General features: G+C 35.7%; 1 protein-coding gene across 3 annotated transcripts in view; it reads right to left on the reverse strand.

The window, feature by feature from the left end:
• Positions 1-23488, reverse strand: part of LOC105493640 (Rho GTPase activating protein 20) — a 124607-nt gene that overhangs the window by 45116 nt on the left and 56003 nt on the right. For all 3 annotated transcript variants that reach the window (XM_071075569.1, XM_011761452.2, XM_011761453.3), the window contains exon 3: positions 4358-4522. In XM_071075569.1, coding sequence (XP_070931670.1) covers positions 4358-4522 — 165 coding nt within the window. The remainder of the gene's footprint in view (positions 1-4357; positions 4523-23488) is intronic.

The following is a 23488-nucleotide window of genomic DNA, read 5'->3' on the forward strand; positions in this document are numbered from 1 at the left end:
CCATTGACCTGGGAAAAAAGTCATCCCAAAGATCCTTTCCCTAGATCAATAAGGTGCTACATTATCTACCCCGATTTCCAAAACAAGCAACTGTCTAAAAGTATGAACAATGACTTCCATTCTCCTATAATAAAAACAACGGCTAATATTTATTGAGAACTTACCATATACTATTGTTGTAAATACTTTACACACATTATTTAGCTTGATCCTCAGGAATTTTATAGGTAAGGAAATGGAGTCGTAGAGAGGTTAACCTGCTAAAAGTCACACAGCTTAAGTAGCAGAGCTAGAATTTAAACTTGGACAGTGCTGACTCCTGAGCTTATTTATGCTCTTAACCACTAGACATCTATAAAAAGTCCTGGATATCGCTATTCCTAAAAAGCACCTGAAACCTGGGTGAAATTATATTTTCCATGAAGTTCTCTTCAGCTTTTCTATCTTTGGCTTTTTGTTTTTTTAATCTCTGCAGAGCTACACGGCTTTCTGATATGGCTATTATGGAGGCGGAGGAAGAAATCTCATGAACACTTATGAACATAAAGCTAGATGGACTAGTTTGAAAATATTTAAAAGAAGTATTCCACTAAAGTTTTATATTAAAATGGGCATTCTTGGGGTCATAGAATGGTTCTTCAGATTTTTCACTTTCAATTTCCCATAGTATTAGACTATAGAAATTAAAAAATGCTAATTTAATGTGGACTGGCTCCAATAGCATGACAATGACTATCTCCAATAGTATTACAAAGACAGGAATTAAAAAGTGTGAATCCAATATGAACAGACTGAACAAAACCCCCTAAAATAAATTTTTTTTTTTTTTTGAGACAGAGTTTCACTCTTGTCACCCAGGCTGGAGTGCATTGGTGTGATCTTGGCTCACTGCAACCACCACCCCTCAGGTTCAAGTGATTCTCATGCCTCAGCCTCCCAAGTAGCTGGGATTACAGGTGCCTGCCACCATGCCCAGCTACTTTTTTTTTTCGTATTTTTAGTAGAGATGGGGTTTTGCCATGTTGGTCAGGCTGGTCTCAAACTCCTAACCTCAGGTCATCTGTCTGCCTTGGCCTCCCAAAGTGCTAGGATTACAGGTGTGAGCCACTGCACCTGGCCAAATTCTTTATTTCGACAATGTAGTCCCTTACTACAAATTTATTAAGCTGACAGATACACTTTGCTTTCCTATCCTCCTATCTTCATACTGGAAAAATTTCCAGTGAACTGATGAAATACACAGGATTCCAGGGAGATTTCTCCCCATTCTAAGATAGGGATGTCTTACCGAATATGTTTTAGGGTAGAGATCATTATATATTCCACAAATATCTGATGGTAATTCTATTAATAAATTTATTTCATCTTCTTCACCTAAAGAGAACTCATTACTATTTGCTTATTCTCATAAAATATGATAATAGTGATGACTTATGAGCATGTGAGGTAAATACAGTCATTCATCCTTTCTGTAAATTCCATATGGGTGCTCCATGGTTATTATCAGAGAGAATAGTAAACTTCTTTCTAAATAATTTAATGTTTGTAAAACAGATCCTGTTTTTTTAAAAATGAAAACTCATGATTTTATTGGAAAAGTAACCTATTTATCTTCCAAATGAATATAAAAAATGGTCCCCAAGTACCCATCTGGCTTTAATACTTTACTAATTTAGTATGGAAAAGAATTACCATAAACTCAAAACAATTTTCAGCAAATACTGTCAGCATCCAGTACAAAACAGATCAAATATAATAATTCAGTCAATTGAAGGAAGCATTTAACACCCGCTTTATTGTTGTACTTACTAAAATTCGCTGAACAAATATGTAGCAGTTGATTATTTATCCCACTCAAGTTTATTTCTCTAGGCCCAACCTAAGGACTGAAAGCAGTAACTAAAAGAAGCCTGAAGATGAGCTGATGTAGTATGGAACCTAAGGTCCCCTCCTTGTCTCCTATGGCTCAGTAAGAGACTTAATTGCTAATTTCAGATTATTTCAACAAATTAATTGATCCAGGGTAACACTCAATCCTTCATCCAAGGGTAAGAAGTGACCTAAAATACATAGGTTTGGAATTACAGGGACTATTTGCTTTTGGTTATTTCATAAAAATTAAGTTCTTTCATATTAAGAAGGATCTGTGAATATAACTAAATCTTTGCTGTGGAATGATCATGTAATCAATTTCCTAAAAAATGGTGGTCAAAATTTTTGCAAAGTGGCAGGATTTAATAATAATAATAATAGTAATAATCTCAAATATGTATGTTCCATCTCAGGGGTTTTGGATTTATGCCAAAAAATAACTTAGATCACTCACACTTTTAAATATTCCCAATGGGTATAAAAAGTACTTAAAATAATCTTTCATAATTTGAACCTCTTAAATAACAGCATTTAAATCAATTGATAGACTTTTTTTCACTTCACAAAAACATTGAAGTGGATACAGTTATCTCAAAAACAGTGTATGGGAAAAAGTGGTATAACCTTATGTGAGAAAGGGACAATCAAAATAAAAAGTCAGCTACAGAAGCAGACAATGAGTACACATTTTGCCAATATATCTAAAAACAGCAATATTCTAGTGAAAAAGAAACTGTCTTTCTATAAAATATTTTTAGCAAAACATAGGTTCCATAAAAACAACTTATATGCTAACAGTATACAGAACAATAAATAACCTCAGGTAAAAAAACAGAGGTCCTGTATTCTAATTATCATTGTAACTGCTAAGGGGGGAAATATCCGAAAAAGGTGAAGGAAAATACATTCTTCCATAAGAACTGAATGCATGCTATAAGTAAATCGTCTTTAAGATCTTAAGGTTCAGAAAACTGGTTATTATAAAAAATTATGTTGTCTATTTACCTCCAGGCTGAGCTATATACCTAATGAGTACCATGTGCTAAAAAGTATAGAAAGAGCCAGCCGTTGGAAGTAAGGTCGAGATTCAAACCCCAGCCCTGCCATTTCTTAGTATATAACAAACCTTCCTGAGCCTCAGTGTTCAATATCTGAAACAACTCTTATCTTGGAGGATTGTCAGGAAAATTAAACGAAATCTTTGTGATTCTCCTATTATAATACTTAGCATAGAGAACTCATCTAATAATTTTTAAATAAGGGAATAACTGTTTTTTGAAAATAATGACTTGTTCCTCTATTAATAGTTTCCCAACTTAGAACTTCAAATGGACCTAGTGCAAAGATGTGGCTGGAGAAACTTTTTCTTTCTCTTTATTCCTATAATACCATATCCACTCCAAAACTACATCTGTAGGCATTCCTTCCATCCGAATCACATTCCGAAACAGTTCTCATCATTATGCTTGCCTTTAATTTTAAAAAAATGTATAAACAATTCACTAAGCATTCTATACCATCTCTTATAAATGAGTATTTAGTTGGAGCCTTTTACTCATCCATGTGAAGAGGAACTCAAGCCTCTGGCCACAAGCTACTGAGGAACTAAGGCTAACAGCATCCACTTGAGTGAGCTTCGAAGTAGATTCTCCAGCTCCAGGTGAGCTTTGAGATGACTTTAACCCAAGCCAACAAGCTTGAGGGCCCTCATGAAGGCTCATAAGCCAGAACCATCCAGTGAAACACTCTCAGACTCCTGACTCAGAGAAATGCATGAGACATTTATAGTTTTAAACTGTAATGTTTTTGGGTAATTTGTTAAATAGCAATAGATAATTAATATAGCCTACAAAGGTCCTTATAACCTAACCCTTATCTACTTATCTAATCTTAATTCATCTTACTCTCCTTGGCTTGTTATGCTCCAGTTACACAGGCCTTCTTTTAACTCCTCCAAGGGCCAAGCTTTCCTCAACTATCTTTGCACCTGCTGTGCCCTCTCCCTGGAATGCTCATCCTCCCAATATCTGAATGGCTGATTGCTTTTCATACTTCACTGAATTTTTCCCCTGACTACACCTACCTAACATATATGCCATCTTTTACTTCACCCAGCACCCTATTTTCTTCATAGTACTAATCACAATTTGTCATTCCCCCTCATCCCATGCATAAGACTGTAAGCTCCCACATTAGAATATAAGCTCCCAAAGAGCAGGGACCATACCCATCACATTCTTCATTGAATTTTCCTACATTTATTCTGGACATGGCACAGAACAGAACCTAAATAAACACTTGTTGAAAAAATGAACAACCTTTTTGTTTTTTTTTTTTTTTGCAAAAAAGGGCATAAAATCACTTTAGACATTACCTATAGTAACAGAGGCAAAACCTTCTTACAGTAAGCATTGAGTAGAAAGGGTATCTTTGTTAGTAAAAGTGCAATTTTATAATGATAATCAGGAGTATATAGTATACGTACTTGATTTTGGCCACAACAAACAGATCATTGAATAGAAAAAGATGCCGCTCCTGCCTCTGGAGGCCTCTTTTGAGTTCTGCCCGGCCATCAATCAGCAGAGTCCTACTGGAGCACACAAATGATGACAGAAATGTGCACGTGTCAACACTAGCAGAAGGACTTTCCCTGTAACAGATCAAATGCCACAGATCAGTTAGTCAAATGATCATTTTATAGTTGGTCAAGAACTATAAAACTCTGTAATGTTTTTTAATACAATGGTATAGCATCCTAACTGGTCCTGAGTCTATTCTACACACAGTTGTCTTTAATATTTCATTATGAAAATTTTGAAACAAAGAAAAGTTGAAATAGTTTTATAATAAACACATGTATATGTATCTCAATCTAGATTCTACCATTATTATTTTACTATACTTGCTTTATTAAATACCTATCCAACCATCCATTGAATAATTCATTTTATTTTTGGCATTTCAGTGTAAACTACATACAGGCAGTACATATCCCCCTGAATGCTTCAGCATACATATCATTAACTAGAGTTCAATGATTTATTTTGAATTTTTCTTTTGATATAAAATTTACAACAAAATGCACAAATCTTAGGTGTATATCCACTGACTTTTGACAAATGTACTCATCTGTGTAATCTAAGCCTCTAACAAGATTTAGAAAATGATCATCACTCCAAATAATTCCCTCTTGCCCCTTCTCAAATATTATATAAATTAACCAAATATAGTCTCTATGGATTGGCTCCTGAGTTATTTCTTTACTGCAGGCTGAGACCTGTTAGTTCAAAACCTCATTAGTACCAAACTCAAATTTTTATATATCGAAGTATTTTAAAAATAGCCCAATCAATCAGATTTTTAGCCAGTAAAGCCTGCCTGCTTTGCATACTCCATCGAACTACACCCAGCACCTGCTGGCCATTGATAAGAGAGTGTCTGTGGTTATGAAACCCCCAAGATGCTCCTGCCCTTTAGAGCTCTCTGACCTAGCCATTCCACACTACTGAGGAATGGACATGTTCTCTCCAGAAATATCTGCTCTGATTCTTTTCTCCCCTGCCCTCCTTCCCTTCTGGATGGTGGCCCCTTGCCATATGCCTCTGGACAGTCTCATACTGTGATGAATTTACTCTCTCATGCAACCCTGTACAATGGTCATATTTTAAATCTTTGGTCAGATGCCAAATACCTCAAACTATACCAGTCAATCCTTACTTGATCACCCCAGAGGTAACAACTATTCTGATTTTTTTTTCCCATGGAAGACTGCCTGTTTTAGAATTTTATACAAATTGAACCACAGTATCTATTCTTTTGTGTAAGATATTAGTTCCTCATCATGTTTTTGGAATTCATTCATGTTATCACATTTATCAGTAACTCATTCCTTTATCTCACTTAGGTATTCAATGTATAAATATACCAGAGTTTATTCTTCTATTGTTGTACACTTGGGCTGTTTCCAGTTTTTAGCTATTAATAATAAAATGGCTATTAAACATTGGTACTAGTCTTTTTGTATCTATGTTTTCATTTCTCTTGGGTAAATACCTCAGAGTGGAATTGTTAGGTCACAGAGTAGGTATATGTTTAATTTTAGAAAAACTACCAGTTTTCCATAACGATGGTACCATTTTACATTCCCAGCAACACTGTAAAAGAGTTCCAGTTGCTCCACGACCTTGCTAACACTTGGTGTTGTCAGTCTTTCGAATTTGGCCAGTTTAGTGGATGTATAGTAGCCTTTAATTAGGATTTTTTTTTTCTTCGTTTGAGGCAGTCTCACTCTGTCACCCAGGCTGGAGTGCAATGGCGCGATCTCCGGTCACTGAAACCTCCACCTCCTGGGTTCAAGCAATTCTCCTGCCTCAGCCGCCTAAGTAGCTGGGATTACAGGCATGCATCACCACGCCCAACTAATTTTTGTATTTTTAGTAGAGATGGGGTTTTGCCATGTTGGCCGTGCTGGTCTTGAACTCCTGACCTCTGGTGATCTGCATGCCTTAGCCTCCCAAAGTGCGAGGATTACAAGTTGAGCCACCACACCCAGTCTTTAATTAGGATTTTAATTTGCATTTCTCTGCTAATTTCTTTCACGTTCTTACTGGCATTTGCATTATCTTCATTGGTGAACTGTCTTCAAGTCTTTTGCTCATTTAAAACAATTTGGGTTATGTGTTATTATATACATATTATCTATTGAGTTGTAGGAACTTTTTTATGTATTGGATCCTAAATTCCAGTCCTTTGTCAGGTTACATGTTTTGGAAAGTATTTTTTCCTAGTCTGTTGCTTGTCTGTGAACTTTCTTAACAATGTTTCTGACAAAAAGTTTTAAATTTTGATAATGTTTATCAAATTTTTTCATATGGTGTTTACTTTCTGTGACCTTTCTAGGAAACTTTCACCTATCCCCCACTCATCAAGATATTCTCCAATGCATTCTATTAAAATATGTATGATTTTTAGTTTTTACATTTAAGTCTATGATCCATCTCAAATTAATTTTGGTTAATAAGGAAAAGGGCCAGGTTCATTTTTTTCTATACAAATACTTTATTTTCCTAGCACCATTTACACCAAAGACTTGGTGCTTACTCATATGTAAAGTTAGTTGGACTAGGACTATAGATCTTTAAATTCCCTTCCTCAATGGATTGCTTTGGCACCTTTGTAAAATTACATGACTAACAAGCATAGGTCTATTTCCAGGCTCTCTAGTCTGTTGCACTGATTCATTGATTCTTATGCTATAACCACACTGTCTTATTGTTCTAGGTTTATAGTGAATCATAAAATTACATAGTGTTAAGTCCATCAACTTTTTCTTTTTTGAGACTGTTTTAGATAATCTAGGTCTTTTGCATTTCTATATATTTTTTGACTCACCATTTTTTCACTTTATGATGGTGTGAAACTGATAGGCATTCAGTAGAAACTGTACTTCAGATTTTGAATTTTACTCTTTTCATGTGCTAGGTTAGGTGTATTAAATGCATTTTCTACTCATGATATTCTCCACTTATGATAGATTTATTCTGACATAACCAATTGTAAGTTGAGGAGCATCTGCACATTTTAGAGATTAACGAAAATGAAGAACAAAGGAGGGAAAGCCTATAGTGGCTGGGAAAGAAGATATGACCTCAATTTCAAATACACTGAGTCTGAAATTATCAGTGGGCTAGGTGGTATGGCAAAATCAGGTAGGCATGCAGCACTTGGAAGAGATGTCAGAAGCAGAGATGTCATACAAAGACAGGTGCATAAATAACTCTTTGTAATGGCTAGAACTGCCAAGGGAAGGAGCACAAAATAAGAAAAAGGCAGAAACATATCCCTGAGAAAAGATGTACGTTGCAGAGATGAAGGGAAGAGAACCTATGAACAAAGATGGAGACTGGTGAATGAAGTAGCAGAAAAATAATAAAAAGTAGTGGTGGTCACGAGTGCTGAAACTGACAAAAGGGATAACAAGCTGAGGTCTGAAAAGATGTCTCGGGGTAAAAAGTCATCAGTTGGTCATTAAGACCATTGAGGAAACAGTTCCAGGAGAATGGTGTGGGCAGAACTCAAATGTCTGGAATTTGAGGGGTAAAAGGATGAGAAGTGAGGAATTAAGGGCAAAAACTCTTGTTTTTTTAGCAGCTGAACACGAGAATGTGACTTTAAAGATTCTAAAGTGGGTACAGCTGGTGAGGAAGGAAAGGTAAGAGATAAACAATCAGCCCTGAAGGTAGGTATTACTATCCTTCATTTTACAGATTTGAAGCTATTTAGGGTAGCCAAAATATACAGCTACTAAGGTGATTTACAAGTATGGTTTCACATACTTTAAAAAATTCTATATAGTCTTTCAAACGGGCAAACACTGCATTGACTCAGCTTCCTCCTCCAGCCATGGTGATTGAGTTCAGTGGTTTAGGATTTAATGACTTGGGTGGAGTGCTAATCCAAGTCTTCTTGCTAAGTAGTGTGATATGGCAAGTTACCTGGTTGGCTTAGTTTCCTATATGTAAAGTAAGTTAGTTGGACTAGGACTAGAAGATCTTTAAATTTCATTTATAATTTACATATGGGACTAACTAAACATATATCCAAAAGGTGGAATTAAGATTATTGATGAGAGGGAAATGGATAATGGATATGATTAGCTATCTCTGTGAGAACACTCCAATCCTAAAATATAGTTTATAAATATGTAGCTAAGCATATTTGAGAGTCACTTCAGGGAAACAATCCAAAGTTGAACTAAATTAAACGCCATGCAAAAGTTATAATAATGACAATGAGAACAGCTTTTTTTTTTTTTTTTAAATTAGTCTAATTAAACGAGGAGCTCAAAGAGCAAGTATTTGTCAGGGTCTCCAACAACGAATAAGGTGTAAGAGGCCATGACTTGTCAGCTCAATTATCGGGTTCATGTGGCAGCTATAAAAAAGGAGAATTATGGCTTATCTATGTTTCTTGTGTTTGAATAGTATGGGTCACAGTGTCTGATCTCCCCTGGGTATACTAAAAGTATGAGGCCTATACACTATCCTAATAGCTCTGAATTAATCCCCAGTGGTCAGCCATCCCTTTCTCTATTACATTCTCATTGTGTGGACTCCTGATCAGCATCATCATCATCAACCAGCAACATGTTTTAAAAATGCAAATTCTCAGGCCTTCCTCAGGTTTATGGAATCAGAAACTCTGGAGGGCTGGTTCAGCATCCTGCAGTTTAACAGGCCAGTCAGGTGATTCTAACGCACACTGAAATTTGATTCTGACGCACATTAGATCAACTCTCTATCATGAGTCTACAACGCATTCTAGCTCTAACATTGTAAAATTCTACAATAGTGTATTCCAAGTAAGTATAAGTAGTTTATAGTTCTACTTCAGCTAAGTTGAACTTTTGAGAGTTATTCCATCATTTCCTATGATTTCTCAGCTATAGCTACCCCTTCCAGGAAGTGAAGTCTACTATGCTCACTAATTGCTAATTAACCACATATTATGTATAACTTAAATACATATAGGTGAATGACAAGGCAAGTAAATAAATCAAAGTCCTGTGAAAGAAAAGGGAAAAGGAGTTTCTATGCTTGATATTATAGGTTGGAATTAAGCAGAGAACAAAGAAAAGGCCTACATTCACCATCACAGAAAAAAAAAAAAAATCCTTTCTCAAGTTCTTTTGGGGGAGTGGAAGAAGGTATAACTTTGGAATCTTTTAGTACATGTGATTTTCAAACGTATAGAAAACAAAAATAAAGCCTTCACTTGTTGAAACCGAGCAAGCACAAGGCTACTAAGCAATGAATGGATGAAAGAATGGCTAAAATAATATTTTGCTGAGCTTTAATTTTTTAATTGCATAACAAGAAAACTTTGCAAGAGGAAAAAGCTTCTGCATTTTGGTTTAGGTATCCAACAAATAACTGCTTCTTGATTATAAGAAGAAGCCATCAGATTGCAGTATGGCTTAAACTAGGGACCTTCAAACTATTACTCAAAGGGTCTGATGATAGTGTAAGTTTTGTAGGCCATACCCTCTCTGTCAAAACTATTCAACTCTGCCCTTGTATTGCAAAATCAATCATATACATAAATGAACAGGTGTGGCTGTGTTCTAATAAAACTTTATTTACAAAAATAGGCAACCTGTCTGGGTTATGGTTTGCGGATCCCTGGTTTAAACAATACTTCCAAAACATTTAAATGTTTATAAATAAAGGCTAATCTGAAGTGATTGGAAAATTATTATTATTATTTTGGGTGGGGTTGGCCTAGGCCAAAGATTAATTAGGTTATTTAAAAGTTTAAATTTTAAAGCAATCCCAAAGGATTTTCATACACAATAACTCATTTTCCTCCTCATGATATTGCTTTCAAATAAGTGGACTGGTGCTGGTGTCAGGGAGAATTCACAATAAAATTAAACGATTTTCTTTTTCTGTGTGCATCTATCAGGCTGTCATTTTAAAAACCTATATGTAAGTGTGGCGAGAGATGCCTGAAGACTTTAGTCAACTAAGTATTGGTTAAAAAATTCATGCCGTACACTAGAATAAAAGTAAACGTCTCAGCACTCACATAATTTAAAAGGAAAAAATTTCCATGGAAGGAAACAAAAACACAACTTCTGTGTTTTTTTAAATACAATATTAAAGTCTCCTACTTAAAAACGTATTTCTCAATTTTACGACTCTGAAGTGTTTATTTTTATTCTGAGTGAAGTGTAGATGTGTTTATTTTACTCTTTTAGAGTTGGAAATGGGGAAAGGGTAAGACTAGAAACTTCTATTTAGCCTTTTAATATAGCCTAATAAGGACTTACGAGTTATAATTAACAGAGCTCTAAAATAATCTAACAAATACAAGCAGAGTCTAGGAATTCACCTGTTGCCTGCTTTTTATGTATTAACATTCCATTTTCAAATGGGCTTGTGAAATCATTTCTGAAAAGCAAAAACAAGTTTTAGAAACTTGATTATTTTTCACTAAAACTAGAAAACAGCTTTCACAAAACATGGCCACAGTAACATACCAGTATTTATAACTAAAGTTCATTCTAAAAATGAGCCCACTTTCAGCTAAAGTTTCAGAGGCAGTGTTGCTTAATCATAAATTATAAAGAAAATAAAATTCAGAATACTTGGAAATGCCAATGTTTATTAGTAATCAATTAGAGATTATGATAAAAAGTACTAGATAGGATCTGGATAACTTTAAAGCCTGGTAAAATAATTAGCACATGGTCACTGATCGATAATTGTTGAATAACTAAATAAAATTTACCTTCCAAAAGTTTACCCATTTCTCAACGCCCATTCTAAATGTCAACTCTTTCATGACTTTTTATCAACTGAATCCTTGCTTGGCATCTCTTATATGACATCTAACACCTATATTCTGCTTTATATATCGTAAATATTCTCATTCAACATTTATTGTGCATGCAATTACCATATAATAAATTATTTGTAATAGTGATAAGGGTTTTCTTCTCTGGGTACCTGCCATGTGCCAGGCATAGGAGCTAGATTGGGTCCTTGGCCTCCAGGAGTTATCAATCTGATAGATAAGTCAGACAAGTAACATGATGATAAACAAGGGATGTAAGTGCAATAAAAGAAATTAGGAGTGCAGGAGTACATAAAAGCAAAAACAGGAGACCCTATCTCAGACTGCATTGGCTAGGAAAATTCCTTGGAGGAACCAAAGTCTAAAGGATAAACAGAGAGACCAATGAAGGTTGAAGGGCACTTTAAGAAGGAAGAGCGTGTCAAATATGCACCTTGTGCTTCAGTAACTGGAAAATTCAGAACGGCAGGGGTTATAAAGGCTTGAGAAAGATTAGCAGCAGATGAGAAAGTGGTACACTCATCAGTGTTTCTCCTATCATGTAAGGGGCTTAGATTTTATCTGGAAGTGCTAAAGGATTTTGAGCAGGACATTGCATTTTGTAATACAGGTTGAGCATCCCTAATCCGAAAATCCAAAATCCAAAATGCTCCAGAATCCTAAAATTTTTGAGCACCACTATGACACCACAAGTACAAATTCCACACTTGGCCTCAAGTATACAAATTTTGTTTCATGAACAAAATTAAGAAAATTGCATTCAGGCTATGTATATAAAGTATATGAAATACAAATAAATTATGTATTTATATTTGGGTCCCATCCCCTAGATATCTCATTATCTACATGCCAATATTCAAAAATTAAAAAAACTGAAATTCAAAAATAAAAAACACACTGAAATTCAAAATACTTCTGGTCCCTAGCATTTTGTAACAGGGATACTCAACCTGTACATTGAAGAATACACAGGAAGGCAACTTAGAGGGAGTGAGACCATTAGGAAGTTACGGCAGTAATCTTAGGTAAGAGATGTTGCACACCCAAGTTGGCAGTGAGAAAGGGATAGGAAAGACAACAGAAAACATAAAAGATAGAGACTGTTAAAATTAATACATTGATTTACTGGGGGTGGGGTGAGCTGGAGATGAAATTGACCAAGAAGAAGAACATAACCTTACTGTCCAGACTTTTATTTCCTTATTTTTAATTTTTCATCAAATAACTGAGCATCTATATGTACTGTCTAGACACTGCTATATTAATATATAGAGTAAATAAGTTTGATTTTTTTTCTCTACTCTTGTGGAACTAGTTTAGCTGCTTGGCTCAGTTTCTAGCAGAGGTTGGAAACCACAGCCCACACTCATATTTTATTTGACACCCTCACAATAAGAGTTTTAAAAAAACATTTGATTTTGAATGCCCAGTTAGCCACATTCCCTCTCTGTTACTTTACTCTGTCTATTGAACCTCCGAGTTCTCTGAAAGCATTAGTCTATGGTTCTTACACTAGTGTGCTTTTTCTTTTTTAAACAAAAAAAAAAAACTAGTATAAAAAACACACGTAAAATATTGCAATTGTGAACATTTAAAAATGCATAATTCAGTGGCATTTAGCACATTGACAGTGTTGTAAAACCATTATCACTATTTAGTTCCTGAATATTTTCATTACCCCTGAAGAAAAACCATATAGGTTTTTCTATAAGCAGTCTATAAGCTTTAAGCTTATAGTCTATAAGCAGTCTGTAAGCTTTTCTATAAGCAGTCATTCCCCATTCCCCCTAGTCCCTGGCAACTACTAACATCTTTCTGTCTCTACGGAGTTGCCTATTTCGAGTATTTCACATCATGCAGTATCTATCGTTTCATTTATGGTTTCTTCCCATAAGTATAATGTATTCAAGATCTGTTCATGTTGTAGCATGTATTAGCACTTCATTCCTTTTTGTTGCTGAATAATATTCCGTTGAATGGCTATAGCACATTTGTTTATCCATTCATTAACTGATGGACATTTGGGCTGTTTCCACCACTTAGCTATTATTGTGAATAGTGCTAAGGATTCATGTACATATTGTTTTTGAACATCTGTTTCCACTTCTTTTGAGTACATACCCAGGAGTGGAATTGCTAGATCATACGGTAATTATATGTTTAACTTATTGAGGAACTGCCAAACTGTTTCCCACCACGGTTACACCAGTTTACATTCCCACCAGCAATGCATAAGGATCCTAATGTTTACCTTTAGACTCTCCCTCTTTTGCTTCCCACATAAAGTCACTTGTTATGTTTTGAGAATATTCTAATTAAAAATAAAATTTCTTGACTCTGGATCTGCATAACCTATAGTTTATAATAAACTCCTAACTGGATTATCTAATTTTTCCCTCTCTCTTTTCTCCAATCCATATTACTCGCCTCTCTCAAATTAATCTTCTCAATGCATAGTACCAATGATCATAGCATAGACACTGTCTAAAGGGTAAGCTCAGCTCATTAGCTTATCACGTTCCAGCATCTGTTTTACCCTACCTGGTTCTGACATGTAGGTTAGAACTTCCTATATCGCCTGTGTAACAGGTAACTCTGCAGAGTGTTAGGGAATAAATCAGTCCAGATATCATTTGGAACAAAAAGACTACTGAAATGAAGCTACAAAAACCACTCTCAACATCAAAACTCTATCTTATTCAACAATGAAATCCTATTATTTATTTATGACTATATTGGACACCTAGAACTAAAAGTATATTATATGGAAATCTAATCTATGGCAATTATCTGTCTTGAGATCAAACATGAGAAAGTACTCTTACATTCTATTATCTTGATAAAATCACATTGAAATTACCAAAAAAAACCCACATAGTGATGATAACAATGTGATTGTATGTAATATATACTATAACTTCAATGATTAAATAATAAATCATGTAGTTCATAGTCTGAATTATGACTTGTATTATGAGAACAGAACCTAGTGATAATAGTAATACCAGCATCAAAATGAATGAAGACAGGATAAGGGCTTGGTAAGATAGGTGGACAAACGGCTAGATAAACAGAGTGAGCAAGGGCTTAAAAGCAAGAAATATATAAAGGAGCACTTTTAAATTATCAAGATGCTGATGGAAGCATATGTGATACAATGAGATCAATATATCAACAATGATACTAATATTTAAAGACCAAGGAAAACATAAACATTAAGTAAGTGAAGACAGAACAGAAAGATGGAAGGAGAGAGTGAAGGTCAGAGAAGGACACTAATACACAGAGTTACACTAATAGAGTGAGATCCATACACAAAGTTATTATTTCCAAAGAAGAGAGTAACTACGAAATTTCCTCCTAACCTTGACACAGAAGTTGTTTAACAACATCTATTAGGAATTCACTTAGTACAAGGCACTTGATAGAACATTATCAAGAAAGAAAGGAACAAGATTTTATGAGCATTGTCTCTAAAGACTTTAAAAGGAAACAATTTATATATGAACTATATATATTGATGCAAGACCACTAATCAAGAAAAAGCAGAGTATTTGAACTTCAAAGAGCCTAGTGAAAATGGCAACCCTTTAAGATAGTTCTGCTGCATTATGTTTTCTTCGGCCCCACCCTCAGAGGCTGTAGTGAGCTATCACAACGCCACCACACTTCAACCTGGGCAACGGAGCAAGACCCTATCTCAAAACAAAAAGTGAAACAAAACGAAACAAAACAACACAAAACCTTCATTATGAAAGAATGAGAAGAATGAGTAGAAACAGATCCCAACTAAGCATTGGAGAAACCTCCAAACCAATTTAGTCATCTTTGTGTGTGACTTAAAAATACTACCTCTCTTCATTATCCACTGAGTAAAATTTGTTTGGGTACTCATTTTGAATTCAAGCTACTCAAAGAAATTTATATGTGTAATGATTACACTGTATGTGGTTCCGTTAGTTTGTTTATGGATTCAACAATGAACAAGGTCACCAATATACTTACTGGGAACTCCAACAGTTTGAGTTTTCTTGAGATAATAATTACATAATGGTACACTTAAAGGAATGAAATAATTAAACCTGATTAAAAATAATTCTATATATAATTTCTGGATCTCCTAAAGTTAAAAAAATCACTGATTTTGCATCCTGAAACTTCACTGAAATTGTTGACCAGTTCTAAGAGCCTTTTGGTGAGTCTTTAGGGTTTTCTAGGTAGAGAATCATATCGTCAGTGAAGAGAGATAGTTTGATGTCTTTTTATATTTGGATGCCTTTTATTTCTTTCTCTTGCCTGATTGCTCTGGCTAGCACATCCAGTACTATGTGGAATAAAAGTGGGGAGAATGGGCATTCTTGTCTTGTTCCGGTTCTCAAACAGAATGGATCCAGCTTTTGTGTATTCAGTATGATGTTGGCTGTGAGTCTGTTATAGACAGCTCTTATTATTTGAAGTATATTCCTTTGATACCTAGCTTGTTGAGGATTCTTATCAGGAAGAGATGTTGGATTTTGTTGAAAGTTTTTCCTGTGTTTACTGAGATAGTCACATGGTTTCTGTTTTTAATTGTTTATGTGGTGAATCATGTTTATTGATTTGTGTATGCTGAACCAACCTTGCATCCCAGGAATAAAGTCTACTTGATTGTGGTGAATTAACTTTTTGATTTGCTGTTGGATTTGGTTTGGTAGTATTTTGCTGAGAATTTTGTGTCTATGTTCCTCAGGGATATTGGCCTGCAGTTTTCTTTATTCATTGTTGCTTTACCAAATTTTGGTATCAAGATAATGCTGGCTTTGTAGAACAAGTTAGGGAGTCCCTCTTCCTCGACTTTTTAGAATAGTTTCAGTAGAACTGGTACAAGCTCTTCTTTCTATGTCTGGTAGAATTCGGCTGTGAATCCATCTGGTCCAGGGCTTTTTTTGGTTGGTAGGCTTTCCATTACTGCTTCAATTTCAGAACTCATTGGTCTGTTCAGGGTTTCAATTTCTTCCTGGTTCAATCTTGAGAGGCTGTGTATTTCCAGGAATTTATCCATCTCTTCTAGATTTTTTAATTTGTGTGTACAGAGGTGTAATAGTCTCAGGATCTTTTGTATTTCTGTGAGATTGGTTGTAACATCACCTTTGTCATTTCTGACTGCACTTATTTGGATCTTCTTTTTCTTTGTTATTCTACCTAGCAGTTTCTCAATCTTGTTTATTCTTTCAAAAAATTAACTTCTGGTTTCACTGGTCTTTTGTATAGATTTTTATGTCTCGATTTCATTCATTTCTGCTCTGACTTTGTTTTCTTCTGTTAGCTTTGGGGTTGCTTTGTTCTTGTTTTTCTAGTTCCTCTAGATGTGACGTTAGATTGTTAATTTGAGCTCTTCCTTCTTGATGTGGGTGTTTAGTATGATAATCTTTCCTCTTAACACTGCTTCAGCTGCATTCTGAAGACTCTGGTATGCTGTGCCTCTGTTTTCATTAATTTCAAATACTTTTTTTGATTTCTGCCTTAATTTTATTGTTTAACCAAAAGTCATTCAGGAGCAACTGTTTAATTTCAATGCAATTATGTGGTTTTGAGAAATCTTCTTGATATTGATTTCTATTTTTATTGCATTGTGGTCTAAAAGTATGCTTTGCATGATTTTTTTTTAGATTGAGATTTGCTTTATAGTGAACATGTGGTCAATCTTAGATAATGTTCCACGTGCAGATGGGAAGAATCTTCTGTGGTTGCTGGGTGGAGTATTCTGTGGGTGTCTATTAGGTCTAATGGGTCAAGTATCAAGTTTAAATTTGGAATTTCTTAGTTTTGTGCCTCGATGATCTAACACTGTCAGTGGGGCACTGAAGTCTCCCACTATTATTGTGTGGCTATCTAAGTCTTTTCATAGGTCTAAAAGAACTTTTATGAATCTAGGTGCTCTAATGTTGGGTGTGTGTAGACTTAAAATAGTTAAGTTTTCTTAGTGAATTGAACCCTTTATCATTATAGCATTTCTATACAACAATAATGACCAAGCTGAGAGATAAATCAAGAATGCCATTCATTTACAACAGCCACAAACAGAACACAATACCTAAGAATACAGTTAACCAAGGAGGTGAGAGATCTCTACAAGGAGAACTACACTGCTGAAAGACATCTAAGATGACACAAATAAATGGAAAAGCATTCCATGCTCATGAATTGGAAGAATTAATATCATTAAAATGACCATGCTGCCCAAAGCAATCTACAGATTCAATGCAATTCCTACTAAACTGCCAATGTCCATTTTCACAAAATTAGAAAAAAACTATTCCAAAATTCAAATGAGACAAGAAAAGGCCCCAAATAGTCAAAGCAATCCTAAGTAATAAGAACAAAGCTGGAGGCATCACATTACCTGACTTCAAACTATACTACAAGGTCACAATAACCAAAACAGCATGGTACTGCTACAAAAACAGATACAGAGACCAATGGAGCAGAATAGAGAGCTCAGAAATAAAGCTACACACCTACAACCTTCTGATCTTTGACACAGTCAATAAAAAAAATCAGGGGGTAAAGATGCCCTATTCAACAAATGGTGCTGGGATAGCTGGCTATCCATACGTAGAAGAATAAAACTGGACCCGTATCTATCTCCCTATAACTCAAGATGTATGAAATACTTAAATGTAGGACTATAAAAATCCTAGAAGAAAACCTAGGAAATACCCTTCTCAATATCGGCCTTGGCAAGAAATTTATGTTTAAGACCTCAAAAGTAATTACAGTAAAAACAAAAACTGACAAGTGGGACCTAATTAACTAAACAGCTTCTGCATGGCAAGAGAAATGATCAAAGGAGTAAACAGACAATCTAAAGGGTGAAAGAAAATATTCACAAACTATGCATCTGACAGAGGTTTAATATCCAGAATCTATAAGAAACAAATCAACAAGCAAAATCAAAATCAAATAACCCCATTAAAAATTTTGTGAGCAAAGGACATGAACAGATACCTCCCCCCCTCTCTCTCTCCTTTTTTTTTTTTTTTTGAGGCACAGTCTTGCTCTATCACCCAGGCTGGAGTGAAGTGGTGCGATCATGACTCACTGCAACCTCTGCCTCATGGGTTCAAGTGATTCTCATGCCTTAGCCTCCTGAGTAGCTGGGATTATAGGCGTGAGCCACCATGCCTGGCTAATTTTTGTATTTTTAGTAGAGACGGGGTTTCACCACGTTGGCCAGGCTGATCTTGAACTCCTGGCATCAAGTTATCTGCCTGCCTCGGCCTCCCAAAGTGCTGGGATTACAGGCATAAACCACTGGGCCCAGCTGAACACACACTTCTCAAAAGAAGACATACAAGTGGCCCACAGACATATTTTTTTAAATGCTTATTGTCACTACTTGTCAGACATGCAAATCAAAACCACAGTGAGACACTATCTGACAACACCAGTCAGAATGGCTTCTGTTAAAAAGTCAAAAAGGAACAGATATTGGTGAGGCTGCCGAGAAAAGGGAACACTTATACACTGTTGGTGGAAATGTCAACTAATTCAGCTACTGTGGAGAGCAGTTTGGAGATTTCTCAAAGAACTAAGAGTTGAACTATCATTCAACTCAGCAATCACATTACTGGGCACACACTTAAAGGAAAAGAAATCATTCTACCGAAAAGACACATGTACCTGTATGTTCACTGCAGCACTATTCACAATAGCAAAGACAGAATCAGCCCAGGTGCTCATCAATAGTGGAAAAAGAAAATGTGGGACATATTCACTATAGAACACTATGCAGCCATAAAAAATGAAATTATGTCCTTTGCAGCAGTATGGATGCAGCCGGAGGCCATTATCCTAAGCGAACTAACACGAAACTGAAAACCAAATACTCCACATTCTTACTTACAAGTGGGAGCTAAACACTTTGTACACATGGACATAATTATGGGAACGATGGACACTGGGGACTATTAGAAGGGGGAGAGAGGTAGCGGGCCAAGGGCTGAGAAACTGCCTATTGGGTACTATGGTCACTACCTGGGTGATGGATTCGTTCATACTCCAAACCTCGGCATCATGCCATATACCTTTTTAACAAACCTGCACATGTACCTCCTGATTTAAAAATAAAAGTTGAAAAAAAATCACCTAATAACTCCTATTTAGGAAATTTATAAATATTGTATTATACATACACATTACAAAGTCCTCAAGGCAGTATACTCTAGGCAGCAACTTACCTACTACCTTCTGCTCACTTATGCCAAAATGTCAATATTCAGGTTGATACACAAATGAGCTGATGCAATTAACTGATTCATAACTAAAAGAGCTGGCTTTGAAAGGAAACTTTTAAGTACTATCCTGCCAAATATTAACACCTACATTTCTTGATCTTTCTCCTCTCTAAGCACATAAACTATATGAAATCTTTAAAAAAAAATCTCTGTGTCCCTGGTATATGAGCAGTATCTGACTCATAAATGGGTGTTATAATTATTTGTTGACTAATATACGTATAGGCTACAATGTGCTACTTAGCACTTAATTATACATCTTTCATGTTTTCTACTTATATCTATATGCCATGTTTTCTCAACTGGATGGTAAGCTCCTAGTGGGCACTTTAATTACAGTATGTATCAAGGTAGGATGCAAATCTTATTTCTGAACCCCTGTTCCTAGAACTGTGCCTAGTACAGAGGATTCAAATGTTGCAGAATGAATAACTAAACAAAACAGCATCCTTAGTTTCTTCTTTAACTACGAAAGTAGAGAAATCCTAAAGCCACTTTGATCTGAATCTGTGGTGCTACAAATAATCTTTTTTAATTGGAGTAGAGTGGGGATGGGAAAGGGAGGTTTTTCTTTCTTTTGGCTGGTAATCACCACAGTTCCAGTAACACAATGGAGTAACTAACTCTCTTGAGTGGCGGCAGACTTATCTGCTTATCTGCTCCCATTCTCTACCTTTATGACTGTAGTCTCACCTCTACATCCACACCACTCTACTGCTGGAATTATTTTCCACTAGTGCTTCTAAATAAAAACAAAACAAAGGAAGAGGGGAGAATTCAGGAAAGATGAATGCTTCATGCAATTTAGTTCACAGCAGCAGGGATTTTTTTTCAAGTGATGAAAGCATTCTAAAAAGTGAGAAAAAGTTAAAAGCTATTTGAAATAACTTTAGCCAACTGTCTCTCTTGCCCATGCTAACAGACTCTAATTCAGACTTGCCCCTCTCAAAGACCTAAGTTGTGCACACATGTGCTAAGATGCCCAATGTAGTTTTGGAATTCTAAGTCCTGATGCGAGGACAGATCTTTCAATTTTGCTACTTACAAACTACAAAGCCTGGCCACATGGCACTTACTCTAAAACTGATTACATAATTGGAAGTAAAACACTACTCAGCAAATGCAAAAGAACTGAAATCATAAGTTTGTCAGACCACAGCACAATCAAATTAGAACTCAAGATTAAGAAACTCACTCAAAACCACAACTACATGGAAATTGAACAACCTGCTCCTGAATGATTCCTGGGTAAACAATGAAATTGAGGCAGAATCAAGAAGTTATTTGAAACTAATGAGATTAAAGAGACAATGTATCAGAACTTCTGGGATGCAGCTAAAGCAGTGTTAAGAGGGAAATTTATAGCACTAAATGCCCACATTAAAAAGCTAGAAAGATATCCTAACATCACAACTAAAAGAACTAGAGAACCAAGAGCAAATAAACCCCAAAGTTAGCAAAAACAAGAAATAACTAAGATCAGAATGGAACTGAAGAAGGTAGATACACGAAAAACCCTTCAAAACAACAACAAATCCAGGAGCTACTTTTTTTAAATTAATGAAATATTACTAGACTGCTAGCTAGACGAATACAGAAGAAAAGACAGAAGAATCGAATAGATACAATAAAAAAAAGATAAATGGGATATCACCACTGACCCCACAGAAATATAAACAACCATCAAAGAAAATGATAAACACCTCTATGCAAATAAACTAGAAAATCTAGAAGAAATGGATAAGTTCCTGGACACATACACCCTCCCAAGACTGAACTAAGAAGAAGCTGAATCCCTGAATGGACCAATAACGAGTTCTGTAATTGAGGCAGTAAGAAACAGCCTACCAACCAAACCAAACCAAACCAAACCAAACCAAACCAAACCAAACCAAACAAAAAACCCCAGGAGTAGACAGATTTATAGCTAAATTCTACCAGAAGTACAAAGAGGAGCTGGTACCATTTCTTCTCGACCTATTCCAAACAGCTGAAAAGGAGGAACTCCTTCCTAACTCATTTTATGAGACCAGCATCATCCTGAAACCTGGCAGAGATACAACGAAAAAAGAAATCTTCAGGCCAATATCCCTGATGAACATCGATGCAAAAATCCTCAATAAAATGCTGGCAAATTGAATCTAGCAGCACATCAAAAAGCTTATACACCACGATCATGTCGGTTTCACCCCTGGGATGCAAGGCTGATTCAACAAATGCAAATTGATAAACATAATTCATCACATAAACAGAACTAAAGACAAAAACTACAAGATTATCTCAATATATGTAGAAAAGGGCCTCAATAAAAATACCTAATTGTTAAAAACTCTCAATAAATTAGATATCGAACAAACATACCTCAAAATAATGAGAGTCATTTGTGACAAACCCACAGCCAGTATTATACTGAGTGGGCAAAAGCTGGAAGCATTCCTTTGGAAAACCAGCACATGACAATGATATGCTGTCTCTCCATTCCTATTCAACATAGTATTGGAAGTTCTGGCCAGGGCAATCAGGCAAGAGAAAGAAATAAAGGGTATTCAGATAGGAAGAAAGGAAGTAAAACTGTCTCTGTTTACAGATGACATGATCCTATGTCCAAAAACCTCCTTCGTCTCATCCCAAAAGCTTCTTAGGCTGATATGCAACTTCAGCAAAGTCTCAGGATATAAAACAAATGTGCAAAAATTACAAGCATTCCTATAAACCAACATCAGACAAGCAGAGAGCCAAATCAAGAATGAACTTCCATTCACAACTGCTACAAAGAGATTAGAAAATATCTAAGAATTCAGCTAACAAGGGAAGCGAAGGACCTCTTCAAGAGGAACTACAATCCACTGCTCAAGGAAATCAGAGAGAACACAAACAAATGGAAAAACATTCCATGCTCATGGATAGGAAGAATCAATATCGTGAAAATGGCCATATTGTTTCAAACTATACTGCAAGACTACAGTAACCAAAACAGTATGGTACTGGCACAAAAACAGGCACATAGATCAGTGGAACAGAATAGAAAATTTGGAAATAAGACTACTCATCTATAACCATCTGATCTTTGACAAACCTGACAAAAACAAGCAATGGGAAAAGGATTCCCTGCTGATAAATGGTGCTGGGAGAACTGGATAGCCATATATGCAGAAGATTGAAACTGGACCCCTTCCTTACGTCTTACACAAAAATTAATTCAAGATGGATTAAAGTCTTAAATGTAAAACCCAAAACTATAAAAATCATAGAAAAAAATCTAGGCAATACCATTCAAGACACAGGCATGGACAAAGATTTCATGATGAAAATGTCAAAAGCAATTGCAACAAAAGCAAAAATTGACAAATGGGATCTAATTAAACTAAAGAGCTTCTGCACAGCCAAAGAAACCATCATCAGAGCGAAGAGACAACCTACAGAATGGGAGAAAATTTTTGCAATCTATCCATCTGACAAAGGTCTAATATCCAGAATCTACAAGGAACTTAAAACAAATTTACAAGAAAATAAAACCACCCCATTAAAAAGTGAGCAAAGGACATAAACAGACACTTCTCAAAATAAGACATTTATGTGGCCAACAAACATGAAAACAAGCTCAACATCCGTGATCATTAGAGAAATGCAAATCAAAACTACAATGAGATGCCATCTCATGCCAGTCAGAATGGCGATTACTAAAAAGCCAAGAAACAATAGATGCTGGCAAGATTGCAGAGAAACAGGAATGCTTTTACATTGTTGGTGGGAATGTAAACTAGTTCAACCATCATGGAAGACAGTGTGGCAATTCCTCAAAGACCTAGAACCATAAATACTATCTGATCCAGCTATCCCATTACTGGGTATATACCCAAAGGAATATAAATCATTCTGTTATAAAGATACATGCACACATATGTTTACTGCAGCACAATAGCAAAGACATGGAATCAACCCAAATGCCTCTCAATGGTAGACTGGGTAAAGAAAATGTGGTA

Source organism: Macaca nemestrina, chromosome 12 (assembly GCF_043159975.1).
Source record: "Macaca nemestrina isolate mMacNem1 chromosome 12, mMacNem.hap1, whole genome shotgun sequence".
In the NCBI taxonomy this organism is placed as follows: Eukaryota; Metazoa; Chordata; class Mammalia; order Primates; family Cercopithecidae; genus Macaca; species Macaca nemestrina.